At 35.5% G+C, this 13,404-nt stretch overlaps 1 protein-coding gene across 4 annotated transcripts in view; it reads right to left on the reverse strand.

Moving 5' to 3' along the window:
• Window positions 1-13,404, reverse strand: part of LOC149415214 (glycogen synthase kinase-3 beta-like) — a 102,535-nt gene that overhangs the window by 65,824 nt on the left and 23,307 nt on the right. Inside the window, exon 2 of one of the 4 annotated variants that reach the window (XM_089642354.1) lies at window positions 4,477-4,528. The exons of 2 other annotated variants lie outside the window; for them this stretch is intronic. In XM_089642354.1, the coding sequence (XP_089498480.1) occupies window positions 4,477-4,528 (52 nt within the window). The remainder of the gene's footprint in view (window positions 1-4,476; window positions 4,529-13,404) is intronic. One more of the 4 variants, XM_089642352.1, reaches the window with a different exon arrangement.

The following is a 13,404-nucleotide window of genomic DNA, read 5'->3' on the forward strand; positions in this document are numbered from 1 at the left end:
AGTCATCTGTAACAGGCGTCATCTTCATTAGCTGACGGGACCAGTGTCAAGTGAGTCAATGTTGCAATGTTAAGGTACGGGTGCAGGCTGCAGGTGTTCCGCTGCGATTGTTGCGTTCTTTATGCACTCCGTCCGTGGCTTAATTAATTAATCGGCGGGCGACGAGACTGCGACTCTGAGAGGTGCATTAGATTCAAATGATAACCAAAACGCTGAAACTTTCAAGCATCTTTGAATAATAGAATAACATAATTGTAATATTTAATCATCGAAGACAATATTAACGACTCACACGCGAAAATTTTTGAACAAAACAATCAGAAAAAGATTCAATAAAATAAAATACTTTTTTGTTTTAAAACCACGATATTTATTAATTTAAGAACCGACCGGTTTCGCTTTACTTAAGCATCATCAGGGTACAAATTAATACTTAATACAGTATTACTGTATTAAGTATTATTATATTATTAAAGTATTTTATTTTATTAAATATGTCAAACCACAAAGTGATTGCTTTCTACAATAATAGAAAAAGATTCGGTCGCAAAGCCTGGACTGAGGGTCCTGGGTTCAATTCCTAGAAACGCGACCGAATCTTCTTCTGTTTCAAAATTTTCATTTGAGAGTCGCTAATATTTTCTTCAATGATTATTTATTAGTTGCTACTGGCAATTTACAATTAAGAAATATAGGTTCATATAAATATATCAATTTTTTCACTGTAAGCTGTTTCTGAATCTTCCGTTGCAACTTTTTAATAATTTATTTCGCCTTTAATTTATAATGTTGTCCTTCACTGAATGAGTTTTTGTAACTCACTGGGAATAATCAAACATACTAATTTCGGTGGTGGCGGTCTGTGATTGTTATTTTAGTATTTAGTTGATTTGATGAATTCGGATTTATTCTGAATTATAATTGCCTTTTTCAAAATTGGAACTGATTATCAATAATAAACAATGATTAACGATAATACAGTATCATCGATATGATAAATTAACCTACATTACTAATGCTGGATCATACAAAACATTAACCCTGATGATGAACCCTGAAAAGCTGTCCGAAACGTCATCTCGAAAATGAAACACGACTAACACCCCCAATAGCTCATCTGAGTTCAGAGCAAAACTAAAGACTCACCTTTTCAACTTGTCGTATCCAGATGAGTCCAAACGAGTTTTTGTAACTCACTGGGAATAATCAAACATACTAATTTCGGTGGTGGCGGTCTGTGATTGTTATTTTAGTATTTAGTTGATTTGATGAATTCGGATTTATTCTGAATTATAATTGCCTTTTTCAAAATTGGAACTGATTATCAATAATAAACAATGATTAACGATAATACAGTATCATCGATATGATAAATTAACCTACATTACTAATGCTGGATCATACAAAACATTAACCCTGATGATGAACCCTGAAAAGCTGTCCGAAACGTCATCTCGAAAATGAAACACGACTAACACCCCCAATAGCTCATCTGAGTTCAGAGCAAAACTAAAGACTCACCTTTTCAACTTGTCGTATCCAGATGAGTCCAAACGAGTTTTTGTAACTCACTGGGAATAATCAAACATACTAATTTCGGTGGTGGCGGTCTGTGATTGTTATTTTAGTATTTAGTTGATTTGATGAATTCGGATTTATTCTGAATTTAATTGCCTTTTTCAAAATTGGAACTGATTATCAATAATAAACAATGATTAACGATAATACAGTATCATCGATATGATAAATTAACCTACATTACTAATGCTGGATCATACAAAACATTAACCCTGATGATGAACCCTGAAAAGCTGTCCGAAACGTCATCTCGAAAATGAAACACGACTAACACCCCCAATAGCTCATCTGAGTTCAGAGCAAAACTAAAGACTCACCTTTTCAACTTGTCGTATCCAGATGAGTCCAAACGAGTTTTTGTAACTCACTGGGAATAATCAAACATACTAATTTCGGTGGTGGCGGTCTGTGATTGTTATTTTAGTATTTAGTTGATTTGATGAATTCGGATTTATTCTGAATTTAATTGCCTTTTTCAAAATTGGAACTGATTATCAATAATAAACAATGATTAACGATAATACAGTATCATCGATATGATAAATTAACCTACATTACTAATGCTGGATCATACAAAACATTAACCCTGATGATGAACCCTGAAAAGCTGTCCGAAACGTCATCTCGAAAATGAAACACGACTAACACCCCCAATAGCTCATCTGAGTTCAGAGCAAAACTAAAGACTCACCTTTTCAACTTGTCGTATCCAGAATGATGACCTTTTTTTATTGTTTTATTCATCAGTAGTATTTCATTGCTCAGTCCAGGGGATTTTCTATTTGACTTTTTTTTTCACCGTTATTAACCGTTTATTACGCGTAAACAGTTTTTTTTAAATATTTTATAACTGACACCACGCGCAGAAATCATAACAATCGGTATTTGTAAATATAAATTAAATATGTATGTTAGTCGTAAATCTCTAGTTTAATCCGTAGTTGTAAGTCGTTTTGTAGCGGTGTTGTGTAAAAATGTCCACTTGGTCATAAAAATATGTATAGCTTAAGTCATTAGTTAAAAGTCTTAGTTGTAAATCACTCGACATTAGTCTTAGTTATAAGTCTCTCTCTATCTATGAAACTTAGTAATAAACCAAAAGTAATTAAGTCTAAGTGATCAATGCATAAATTAAGTGGTTAAGCGCCCTTGAGGTGATTTTCTCACGAAAACGGCGCTATATAAATAATCCAATCATTATTTATACGCTAGATTATTGGCCGTGCGAATCTTCAATCGTACATCGTGAATTTAGAGAAATTTATCTTTCGATTAAAAAAATGATAAATACAAGTAGTGTGATAACTTCATTAGAAGCCTGGAATCATTAATATAAAGAAAATAAACAAGTTTAAAAATAATATCAATATATGGTTAAATAAAAATGAATATGAGTTAATTATAAAAAAAATATGAAACGGCGCACCCCAATACAAAAACGTACCGTTCGCCTTAGAACAATCTCTAAATATATATTTATTTAAATCATGTACAAAGGACGTGATTATTTGATATTTACTTACTTTCGTTTAGCTCCCAGTCTCTCGAATGAAAATAATGCGCAGATGTTGACATAATTTACATTTTATTATTAAAAAATGTGCGTCCTTCTTGGTTTAATTTAAAAGACGAGAGCTCTCTCTGAAGTGCGATATTTGTGAAATGATAACAAGGTTATTTTTCTTCGTAGTTGAGAAGAAAAGTAGGTGAGAAGAGAAATGTAATGTGACAGAGATGCTACGCATTCATATAAAAGGAGGGAACCTTGGAATCTCTGTAGTGTCCTCGTAACATTATTCTAAACCTTTGTAATTTAGCTATCATTATATTACTATAACACTACACGCATCGTGGTTTAACCGATTTGAGCGTATCGCTCGCCACACACTACCAATGAGAATATATTGCGAGCGATATGATGAAATAGACCAAGCCACGAAAATATAGATCGCTTATGGCGTGGTCTGTCACAGGCTTAAATCATAAATAGCACTTGCTTCTAATGCAATTTTATATTAAGTCTTTCAAATACTTCCATAAGGTGAGAACGAACCAATTGGTAAATTGAACCACTAGAGACATGCATACAATATTTTATTATACAAATATAATGTTAACGCCACAATGCAAAATGATAAGCCACGAACATTCACAAGACCAAATAATAATATAACATATTACTACGAACCAACAAATCACAATATATTTAACATTAACAAATACGACAAAACATCACGTTAACAAATCTGTTAGAACAACAAATCAATGTTGAGTAGTTGAGTTTTTCTGTGAGTAAGGTAATTTAGCATGATGATGTATGGAGGATTAAGTTTGAATGTAAGTAGTGATAATACAAATGTGACATTCGAACAGAACACAAAGACAGACCAAGATAAAGGCAGGTGAGGATGGTACTGCGGTAGTGGTGCACGCAGTCACTGGTCACTGCGTGGGTAATATGTTTTATGAATGGGGACCATTACTGGCACTGGGACACTCGGCGAGAATACAGTCACGAGTTGGAACATGCTTGGATTTTAAACTGTGCAAAGCAAACAGCGATGCAAATTGTGCCTTTCATTTGAGTAACAATCTCAAATTGAAATTAATCGATTTCAAAGAGTTATTTGTTTTAACATTGGAAAATGGGCAAGCCCGGCAATGGGGTGGAAGAAGGATGTCCCAGGGGATCAGGGCGTTGACTCAATTTGCCGGCGTTCTCGGAGACTCGGTTAATAATGAACAAAGCAATGTAATTTGGCGTTAATGTCCGCGGCAGGGTGGCCATGGCTCCGGCGGCGACGGAACTGGCACAGGAACGGTTAACGGGAGCAGTTAAGTTACCAGGAGCAGTTAACAGTAACAGTGACAGCAGGGGAGTAATATTGCTATACGAACCAAACGGACGCAGGGGTCGTCCGCCCACGAGCAGGGGCCCGGATACGGTCCCACCAAAAATAAAAATAAAAAACATTCATGAGTATCACAGTTAAATCAAGTGCAGAATTTTATATTAGAATATTATTACAAATAATATCATACAATCTTGCAAATAACAAGACTTTATAAGCGAGTATTCGATATAAAAACCATTCGTTATGCATATTTCAAAAAGCATTAAACATTTTTAATTTGAATCCATACTCATTCACATAACAAATAAAATCATGGGTGTACAGTGTAACAATGAATCAAAAACATTATGAGAAACGAACAATTTAAAAACTTCATTCCTATTCGTCTTCTTCTTACCTACATTTCGAAGCAGAGTCATACTGTAATACAAATCTGCAACACAATCAAAAATATATGCGGACACTGCATTAGAAAGCAATACAATGCGTAAAATAACAAGAAAGCAAAATGTTTAATAATAATGCAGAGTTCGATGCTTGCAGTCCGAGTTCGAAATAAATTTCCATCGCCGAATTGGTATGTATTGTCGTTTTCGTTATGACTTCTTTCAGTAGTATATAATAATTGGATAAGTTGTATAGCGCCGTTTTTGTAAATAATCACCTCAAGGGTTTATCTTTGTTTATTGAATAGAACTTTCCTAGTTTAAAAGAGCGGTCATGCACCAGCTGCTGCAAATGAATCAACTGCAGAAAATCTTGCGAAAGCCAAAAGCATATCTATCAGCGTTTACGTAGTCCTCCAAATAACCATTCCCACAGCAGTCAGTACCTGTGTCTGGTGACTAGTGACCGCTGCCAAACGTAGTGATGTAACCGCAGTCCCCAGTATTCCGAGAAGCGGTCGCGTCATAGTCACCCCAGTGGGGTCGAGCGTTGCCAGGGCTGTCATCAATGTGAAAAGAAGTCGCTGCCAATTATCGCCGGGAATGAGCGAGGTGTAGTTTATGCAATGACGTAAATAATACAAGACGTGGATCGAAATAATGACTGAATGCCGCGTTTGGCAAAGCCGTGTTAGCGATTGACGGCATATTCGTGAATCTTAATCGATTAAATATAATGACATTATATAATGCCATTTTTGTTAAAAATTAGTACAAGGTGTCAAAAGGGAATATTCGCAATGGCGGTTTTCCTTCAAGACCAGAACGTCAAGAATTTCGACTTGTTGCTTGAAAACCAAAGCGGCGGTACAAAAAGGGATTTACAAACTTTCACGTTTTCAAGTTCTGGCTTTTCAAATGAGAAATAATAAGAGGTAAAACCGAATATTATGGTTGAAATTGTTCTGAGAAAATTAATAAGAGTTATATAGACAATATAAGTCTAATAGCTCAGTCGCGACGTCGACCCCTCTTTCTCGTAAAAGACGCGTATATTTGAAAGAGAATCTACAACGGTAAAACCATGAGATCTTTCAGAACGTAGTTCGAGAGCGTGTTGAGCTTGGATCTGTTGATGAACGGGAACCTCAGAGGTGGTGGTGAGTGCAAAGTGACGGAAAGCAATACGGCGGTTACAGAGGAGCTCTCGACGGCAGGACCGGGCGCGCTGCTGTATAATAGTAGGTCGGTGTATTGATTTCTCGGCGCCGGCGCTCACGTGGTCCGCCCATTGCACGTGCGAATGCCCCACGGCCATCCCTCCCTTCCTCGCCCCAATCACTTTCTCCGAATTCCACCGCTATTAAGTGTCATCCAGGGGGGATCGAACGTGGAATACATCAATCAATAAATTCGGTACGCATTTTGACATCACCGTGATATTCAATCTTTTTACCCCAGCCGAGGTAAAAGAAGATTGAAGGTGAGTGAATAGGGATTCATTTTGATAAGTCATTCCAAGCAACCTTTCGTTACTGGCGTCCCCGTGGATATCATGAAGTCAGTCATAACTCCACATAGGATGCTCCGTTTTCCCTCAGTGTCGATTTCATCTTTAGGGATACCGTGTGCAGGATCTTTTTAGTGAGCCGGCAAATTTTGATATATTTTATCAAATATATCAAAAATATTCGAAAAAATTGTAAAAAATCAAATCTGGTCCTTCCTAGAACAACATCAAATTATTAATTCTAAACAGTATGGTTTAAAAAAAACACCAGCACCCAAGATGCTATTGCAAAAATAACAAATTATATATATACCGCCCTAGACTCAAATGAAAAATGCATTGGAATATTTATTGACCTTAAAAAAGCATTTGATAGTATTTCACACACTAACTTAATAAATAAAATAAAATCAATTGGAATAAATGGAACGGTACTATCCTGGATTATAAGCTTTTTGGAAAATAGACCACAGCAAGTAAAATTATTAAATGAATTAAGTAATTCCGAAAGTAATAATTTCTCGATACCACAAGGCACAGTTTTAGGACCACTATTGTTCATATTATATGTAAATGATATATTTGAAGTTACTAAATACGGGGAAATTGTCTCATATGCAGATGACACAGTGCTTCTTCTAAAAACAAACACATGGTTAGAACTGAACAAAAAGGCTAATTCAGACATCAATGAATTGAAAACATGGTTTGACAATAACCTACTAACGTTAAACTCTAAAAAAACACACTACGTACCATTTTTCATAAACAAACCAAATACGCCGCATGAAATAAACATTCGAATTCACCCTGCACCAAACACTCAACAACACCACTGTAACTTACTATGTACTAATATTGAAATTAAAACTTCAACCAAATATCTAGGGATCACTATTGACCAATGCCTAAAATGGATACCACATATAACCATTCTCAAAAAGAGAGTACGAAAATTAACCTTTATTTTTAGCTGCTTGAGACATATTCTAAATAAAGAACTACTGAGAATGACGTACTTCGCATTCTGTCAATCCATAATCCAATATGGTATAATAGGATGGGGGGGCGCCTATAAAACTCACACACAACCTCTTTACACTGTGCAAAAACTAATAATTAAAATAATATTAAAGAAATCATTTTTATATTCATCTGAACTCATTTTCAAAGAATTTAAAGTCAGAAAATTAAATACTCTTTTACTGTATCACGCAACCTTACAAGTTTACAAAGATGATATCCTAAACAAAACCGTACCATTCAAAAACACAGCAAATCTCAGGCAAAAATACATGTTACCAATTCCGATTTGTAAAAAAACTTGGGTCAGAAAAACTACAAATACTTAGGAACAAATTTCTTCAATAAATTGCCAGAAAATATCAGATCACTAAATGATAGTTTCAAAGAATTCAAAACACAATTAACACAATTAATAAAATATACTAAAACCTAAACTAAATAAAAAAACTTAAATCATAAAAAAAAAAAAAAAATTAAAAAAAAAATAAATCTAAGAAACTAAACAAAAAATACCTCATCCCATACACACAAGCAATTGCTTATTATGGGAGAACATTTAAAAATAATAAATATTATATCATAATATCTTTTATCTTATTACTAGTGAAATATATATATTATGTATATCACACATTGTAATTTTTTTTCTTCAATAAATATAATTAAAAAAAAAAATCATTCCACAAGTCAGAGCAACACACAACGAGTAAATGTCAAACGTACACAAATGATGAGCATTTTTTGGGCGTGTCACCCGGCTGTACACCGACTGTACACCGGCTGTACACCGGCTGTACACCGGCTGTACACCGGCTGTACACCGGCTGTACACCGGCTGTACACCGGCTGTGCATTGGAGCCAAAGGGATCAATGATGCGAATATGGTCGCAGGGCAGAGTGGACAGGAATAATAGCGCGGCCAGGCCGACTTCATGGCAGGTCAGGTTAGGACATGGGATCGACATCGTATAATAATATAGGCTACACTTAACGCGTCAGTCAATCGCTGGCTTGTGTTGTACAAGCAAACACAATCAATTACATACGAGACTGACAAACTGCGAGGGCGATCATGTTCTTGATTGATTGTCGCAGGGGATAAGAGAACTAATGAAACAACATATCAAGCTGAATTTATTTGGTACGACTCGATCGTAGATTTTCTAATCTAATATTATGTTATCGAATAAGGTAAACTGAGCTAACTTCGTGATATTGCAGATTACTATTAACGAACTATGAACGAACTGCCGGCCTCTGTGTTTCCTCCCTCCTACAACATGGGACTCTCCAAGACCCATTTTCACTCCTTCCTCTCCACAAAAAGACCCTCCACACAGCATCCCCAAAGATGACATAGGCCCTGAGGGAAATTATTTTCTTCAGGGCCTCCTGTGTGGAGTTAATAAAAAATATTAAAAAAACATATGATACGCATAAAAAGTTGAAGAATTGGTCAAGTAAAACATATTCTTAAATCACAAAAACGGCGCTATACAAATCATCCAAATATTATTATTATTATTATTTTTACAGACAAAAATAAAAAAGCCAATAATTATTGGCTTCAATTCTTTGGTTTAATAATAATAATAATAACATAACATTTATATAGCGCAGTTTTGTGTTGTTTCACTTCAAGTGCGCTTAACTATAAAAAACTTAAAATAAAATTTCCTATTGTGTTCCTTTAAAAAAAATTAATTACATAATATGAAATAAAGAATAAACGGTTTACACAAAAGCAGAGAATAAAATTTAACAATAACAGTGCTATTTTAGTAGAGGACAACAATAAAAGACAGTGACAGTGCACGAAAAATAAGAACTTTAAAATTAAAATATTATATAAAACAGGAAAACATTAAAATATTATATAATAGGTGGACATTAAACATAAAAGTACAATAAGGAGGAAACCGAAACCAAACAATTACCGGAAAACTTCAAAACCTGGCTTTTTATAGTATATTAAAAAAGAAGCTTAGATTCATGAGAATATAAATGATTTTAAATTATTAAATATGATTTTTTGAATAATTTCGTTTTTAAAACCCGTTTAAATTCAGCCAAATTTTGTATATTGGTAAGGGCTGGGGGAAGTTTATTCCAAATGAGTGGGCCAGCTACACGAAAAGAGCGATCATAGTAAACAGCTCGATTTGATCGAGAAAGTTCGATTAAACGATTGGTAACATCTAGATCTGCTGACCTCAGAGTAATAATGGCAAATGTGCAATGCTAAACACCATTTAGCGGTTGAAACAAGAAACTGGTTTTGTTCTAGCTAATGTTACAATGCTGGGGACTTCCTAATTACTTTACTCATTTATTGGACTTCAATAGATTGTTTGGTCGATGGGTACTTCAACGCCTTCGGTGCAGTCTTCGCGTAAAGTAAACTAAAACTAAATGTTCTGAAACTAAACAGATTGAAGCCGCGTAAACAAAACGAAGGTGAAACGACTTCCCGCATATTATAGTTTATAGATCAAGTAGCGAAGTAGCTAGCAGGACCCTCGGAATTGGCACAATGTAGACGATCCAATACGAACGCAAAGAAATGACGATGACCCATATAATTTGCCGCAATGCACGCTTCCGACGCTCGCCCGGTGACAAACAAAGGATAAAATTTGAATACAAAGTTACATAATATTCAGAAATTAAAAGAGAAACGCAATATACGAATTGATGAGGCGATCTACGAGTACCAGGCAGGTACTGCTGGCAGGATGGTTGCGGAGGTTTGTTGTGCCGCGGGCATTCGCGGCACGCCACAACACTAGCACGCTCCGGTGCGTGGCACGCTCCGTGGATGTATTGCGGGGAGATGATACAATAATGGTATGCAACCAACAAACTAATTAATACACTCATAAATGCGAGGAAATAACGTCAACAGTATTTTCACAGGTCATAGATACTAATGTAGGTGGGTACTTCTAACTGGAAAATATAGATACAAACATATGTGGTTATTTGTGTATGTTTATGGCAACCAGCAGTACTGCTGACTCGGCAGTGGCGGCTTGGGACTTTTGGGTGTACTAGAGTTCTAATTACAGTGCCCTAGAGCCAACGCAGGAATGCAGTAAAAAAAAAAGAATCAAGTATGTTTTCCCTCGTATACGGAAAATATAGATACAAACATATGTGGTTATTTGTGTATGTTTATGGCAACCAGCAGTACTGCTGACTCGGCAGTGGCGGCTTGGGACTTTTGGGTGTACTAGAGTTCTAATTACAGTGCCCTAGAGCCAACGCAGGAATGCAGTAAAAAAAAAAGAATCAAGTATGTTTTCCCTCGTATACCCTCTTTATTCTTGAAGCAGATATATATAATCATCACGTGACCAATGCACATAAAAAGGCACAGAAAATGTTATGCTCGGCTAGCAGAATGAGACACCAAACTGTGTAATAATCGTGAATATATACGTTTGACGAACCTTAATCGATAATCGCACAGAATATAAAACATTCCTTCCGTAATAGATTAAAAAAGATTTCTTCGATGTAATGACAAACGACACGATGTAAGTACCTATTGTTACTTATGTAATTGGCTAATAATGTGTTCTGTCACCGTGGATATGTAATTATTAGATGGATATAATAAATCAGCATTAATCTGCCTCGGCAGTATAATAGTAGCGTGGCGCATAAGGCTTCGGCTAACCGTGTCGGTGCCGGTGCCACATTGTAATTGTAAAGTCCTAATTAGATTAATAATAATTGACGGCCTCCAGATGTTAGTTGGTCGGTTGGCGTCCCACGAACGCGAACACTCCCCAGGAATGCCGGCCTGCCCACGAGGCCTCGGTAACTATCAATGTATCGATTCCTTCTCCACTCAATCCAACCGACCAAAACCGAATCAAATCAGAGATAATGACGGATATCAAATTATCATTTCACTACACGGCGTTGATATTTCTATATTATTTATTATACTTTTTGAGTTCTGTTGGCCACATAATACTAGGTTCATGCCCGTATAATGGCAGCCGTTAATTCGTTATACAATGCAATAGCTATATTTTGTGTAACTTCATAGGTCACTAGCTGACGCGTACCCGGCGTTGCTAGGGGTTATCCTTAGGAGATATACAATCGCAGACTTTTGTATAGGCCTGTTCAAGATATAAAATTCCTTACAACATTATTTTGATGTATCTTATAAGGTTTAGACAGCGTTAGCAATGTGGGCCCCTAAAATATTTTTTACGACTTGATTACAAAACATCGACTTTCTATGAATATAATTTACATAAATTATATATAGAAATCTTCCGGGAGAAATTCTCCAAAGGATAGTGAAAATCCTATCAAAATCCGTTGCGTAGTTTAGAAGAACTAAGCGCCCAAATAGACAGACACGGATAGCGACTTTATTTTATACTACTATACAGGGTGTATCGGCACTAACCCGACAAACTTTAACCAGCTATTCCTTAGCACATTTGGAGTAAAAAATGTTATGGGCACTTTGCTGTCCGGTAGCATTTTTTTTTCAATTAATAACAAAAAAATTTAAAATTTCCACACTACATCACTGTCATTGGCATTGCGTTTCGTGTTAAACAGCTGTTATAAGCAAGTGTGTCAAAAAGCGTCTTCGCTCTTTCGCACACACTAAATAATAATAGTTAAAAATGACACGAATGGTGCCGTGCTATTTCGTTGTGACTGTAAACGTGCGCCAATATAGGTACACACGTGCATTATTCAACGGAATTCGAATAAAATATTTGCCAGATGGGTTTTCAAACTTTATCAAAGGATAAAACAGTGGTGACATGTGGTGAAAATATGAATAATAAATTTTTTATTAAAAAAAAAACGTTACCGGACAGCAAAGTGCACATAAGATTTTTTACTCCAAATATGCTAAGGAATAGCTGGTTAAAGTTTGTCGGGTACGTGCCGATACACCCTGTATAGAAATAATAAAAATAAAACTGAACAAAAATAGTGAAATTAAATAAAAATAAATGTTTTATTATTTTTAGATTTTACTTAAATCAATATATTGGCCCAGAACACCGTTGAAGAGTGAAAGCCAGAAACATTGGAAATTATTTTTTTTATACATAAGAATATATGTAAATATATGCGCAAAAGAAAAGAAAAGCACTTTAATATTGCAAAATCAATAATTTTATTGAGGTCTGTAATATGCAACTTTTTTAGCACCAACACATTACGGTTAAGGACGGGTTAGGTAAAACAATCCAAGATAAGTATTCCAATCCTAATCGAACAAAAATAATTTAATGACTTATTTATAACTAGTGGACCCCGCAATGCTTCGCTATTGCTAATGTCTTTCTCGGGCGTCTCCGACTCCTTCTACCATTCACCACTATATACCACAAAGTTACTGTTAAAAACTACATTATATCGACATGCATTCGATGCAGAGATATTGCGTTAAGTATTCCTCGGGTGATCCCGACTTCTTTTGTCATTAAAACCACTCTCTAAACACTCCTGGCACTATTAAGAACAAACTTTGAAATTTTCAGCGATATCGGTAGAGTTTTGCGAGTACAAACATACGTAAGCTGAATATTTACATATTAAGAATATTGACATTCCAGTAGATCGATCATTTTATGCCATCTCAAGTCCACAAATGTGTTTTTTTTCAATCAAAGTTTTAAAATTAAAATATCGAGTTTATGCACGTGTTAAATTCAAAACCATCCGATGATAGATCAGATCTCTTGCCAGGCAGAGTTTTCTAGCCAATTTCAATTCGAGTGTGAAATAATGGCATATTAAAAATAAAGGTTTTCACTTGTTCGCAGTAAAATATCACAGCTTCTCGCAAACAGAAAGTGTGAAAACAAATTAACGTAGTGATTACTAATAATTGAATACCAAACAAATTTACTAAGTGTGTGCGGTCTGTAAATAATTATAAGAATTCAGTATTAGTATTGAATGTCGTCGTCAGTTCCAGCTGTTACTAGGCGGCAATTTTGATGTGGCTCCAATACGTTCCGATGGTCGAAGAACAATACAGCAAACATCGAGTCT

Source organism: Hesperophylax consimilis, chromosome 18 (assembly GCF_061612785.1).
Source record: "Hesperophylax consimilis isolate HC1 chromosome 18, BYU_Hcon_1.0, whole genome shotgun sequence".
Lineage (NCBI taxonomy): Eukaryota > Metazoa > Arthropoda > Insecta > Trichoptera > Limnephilidae > Hesperophylax > Hesperophylax consimilis.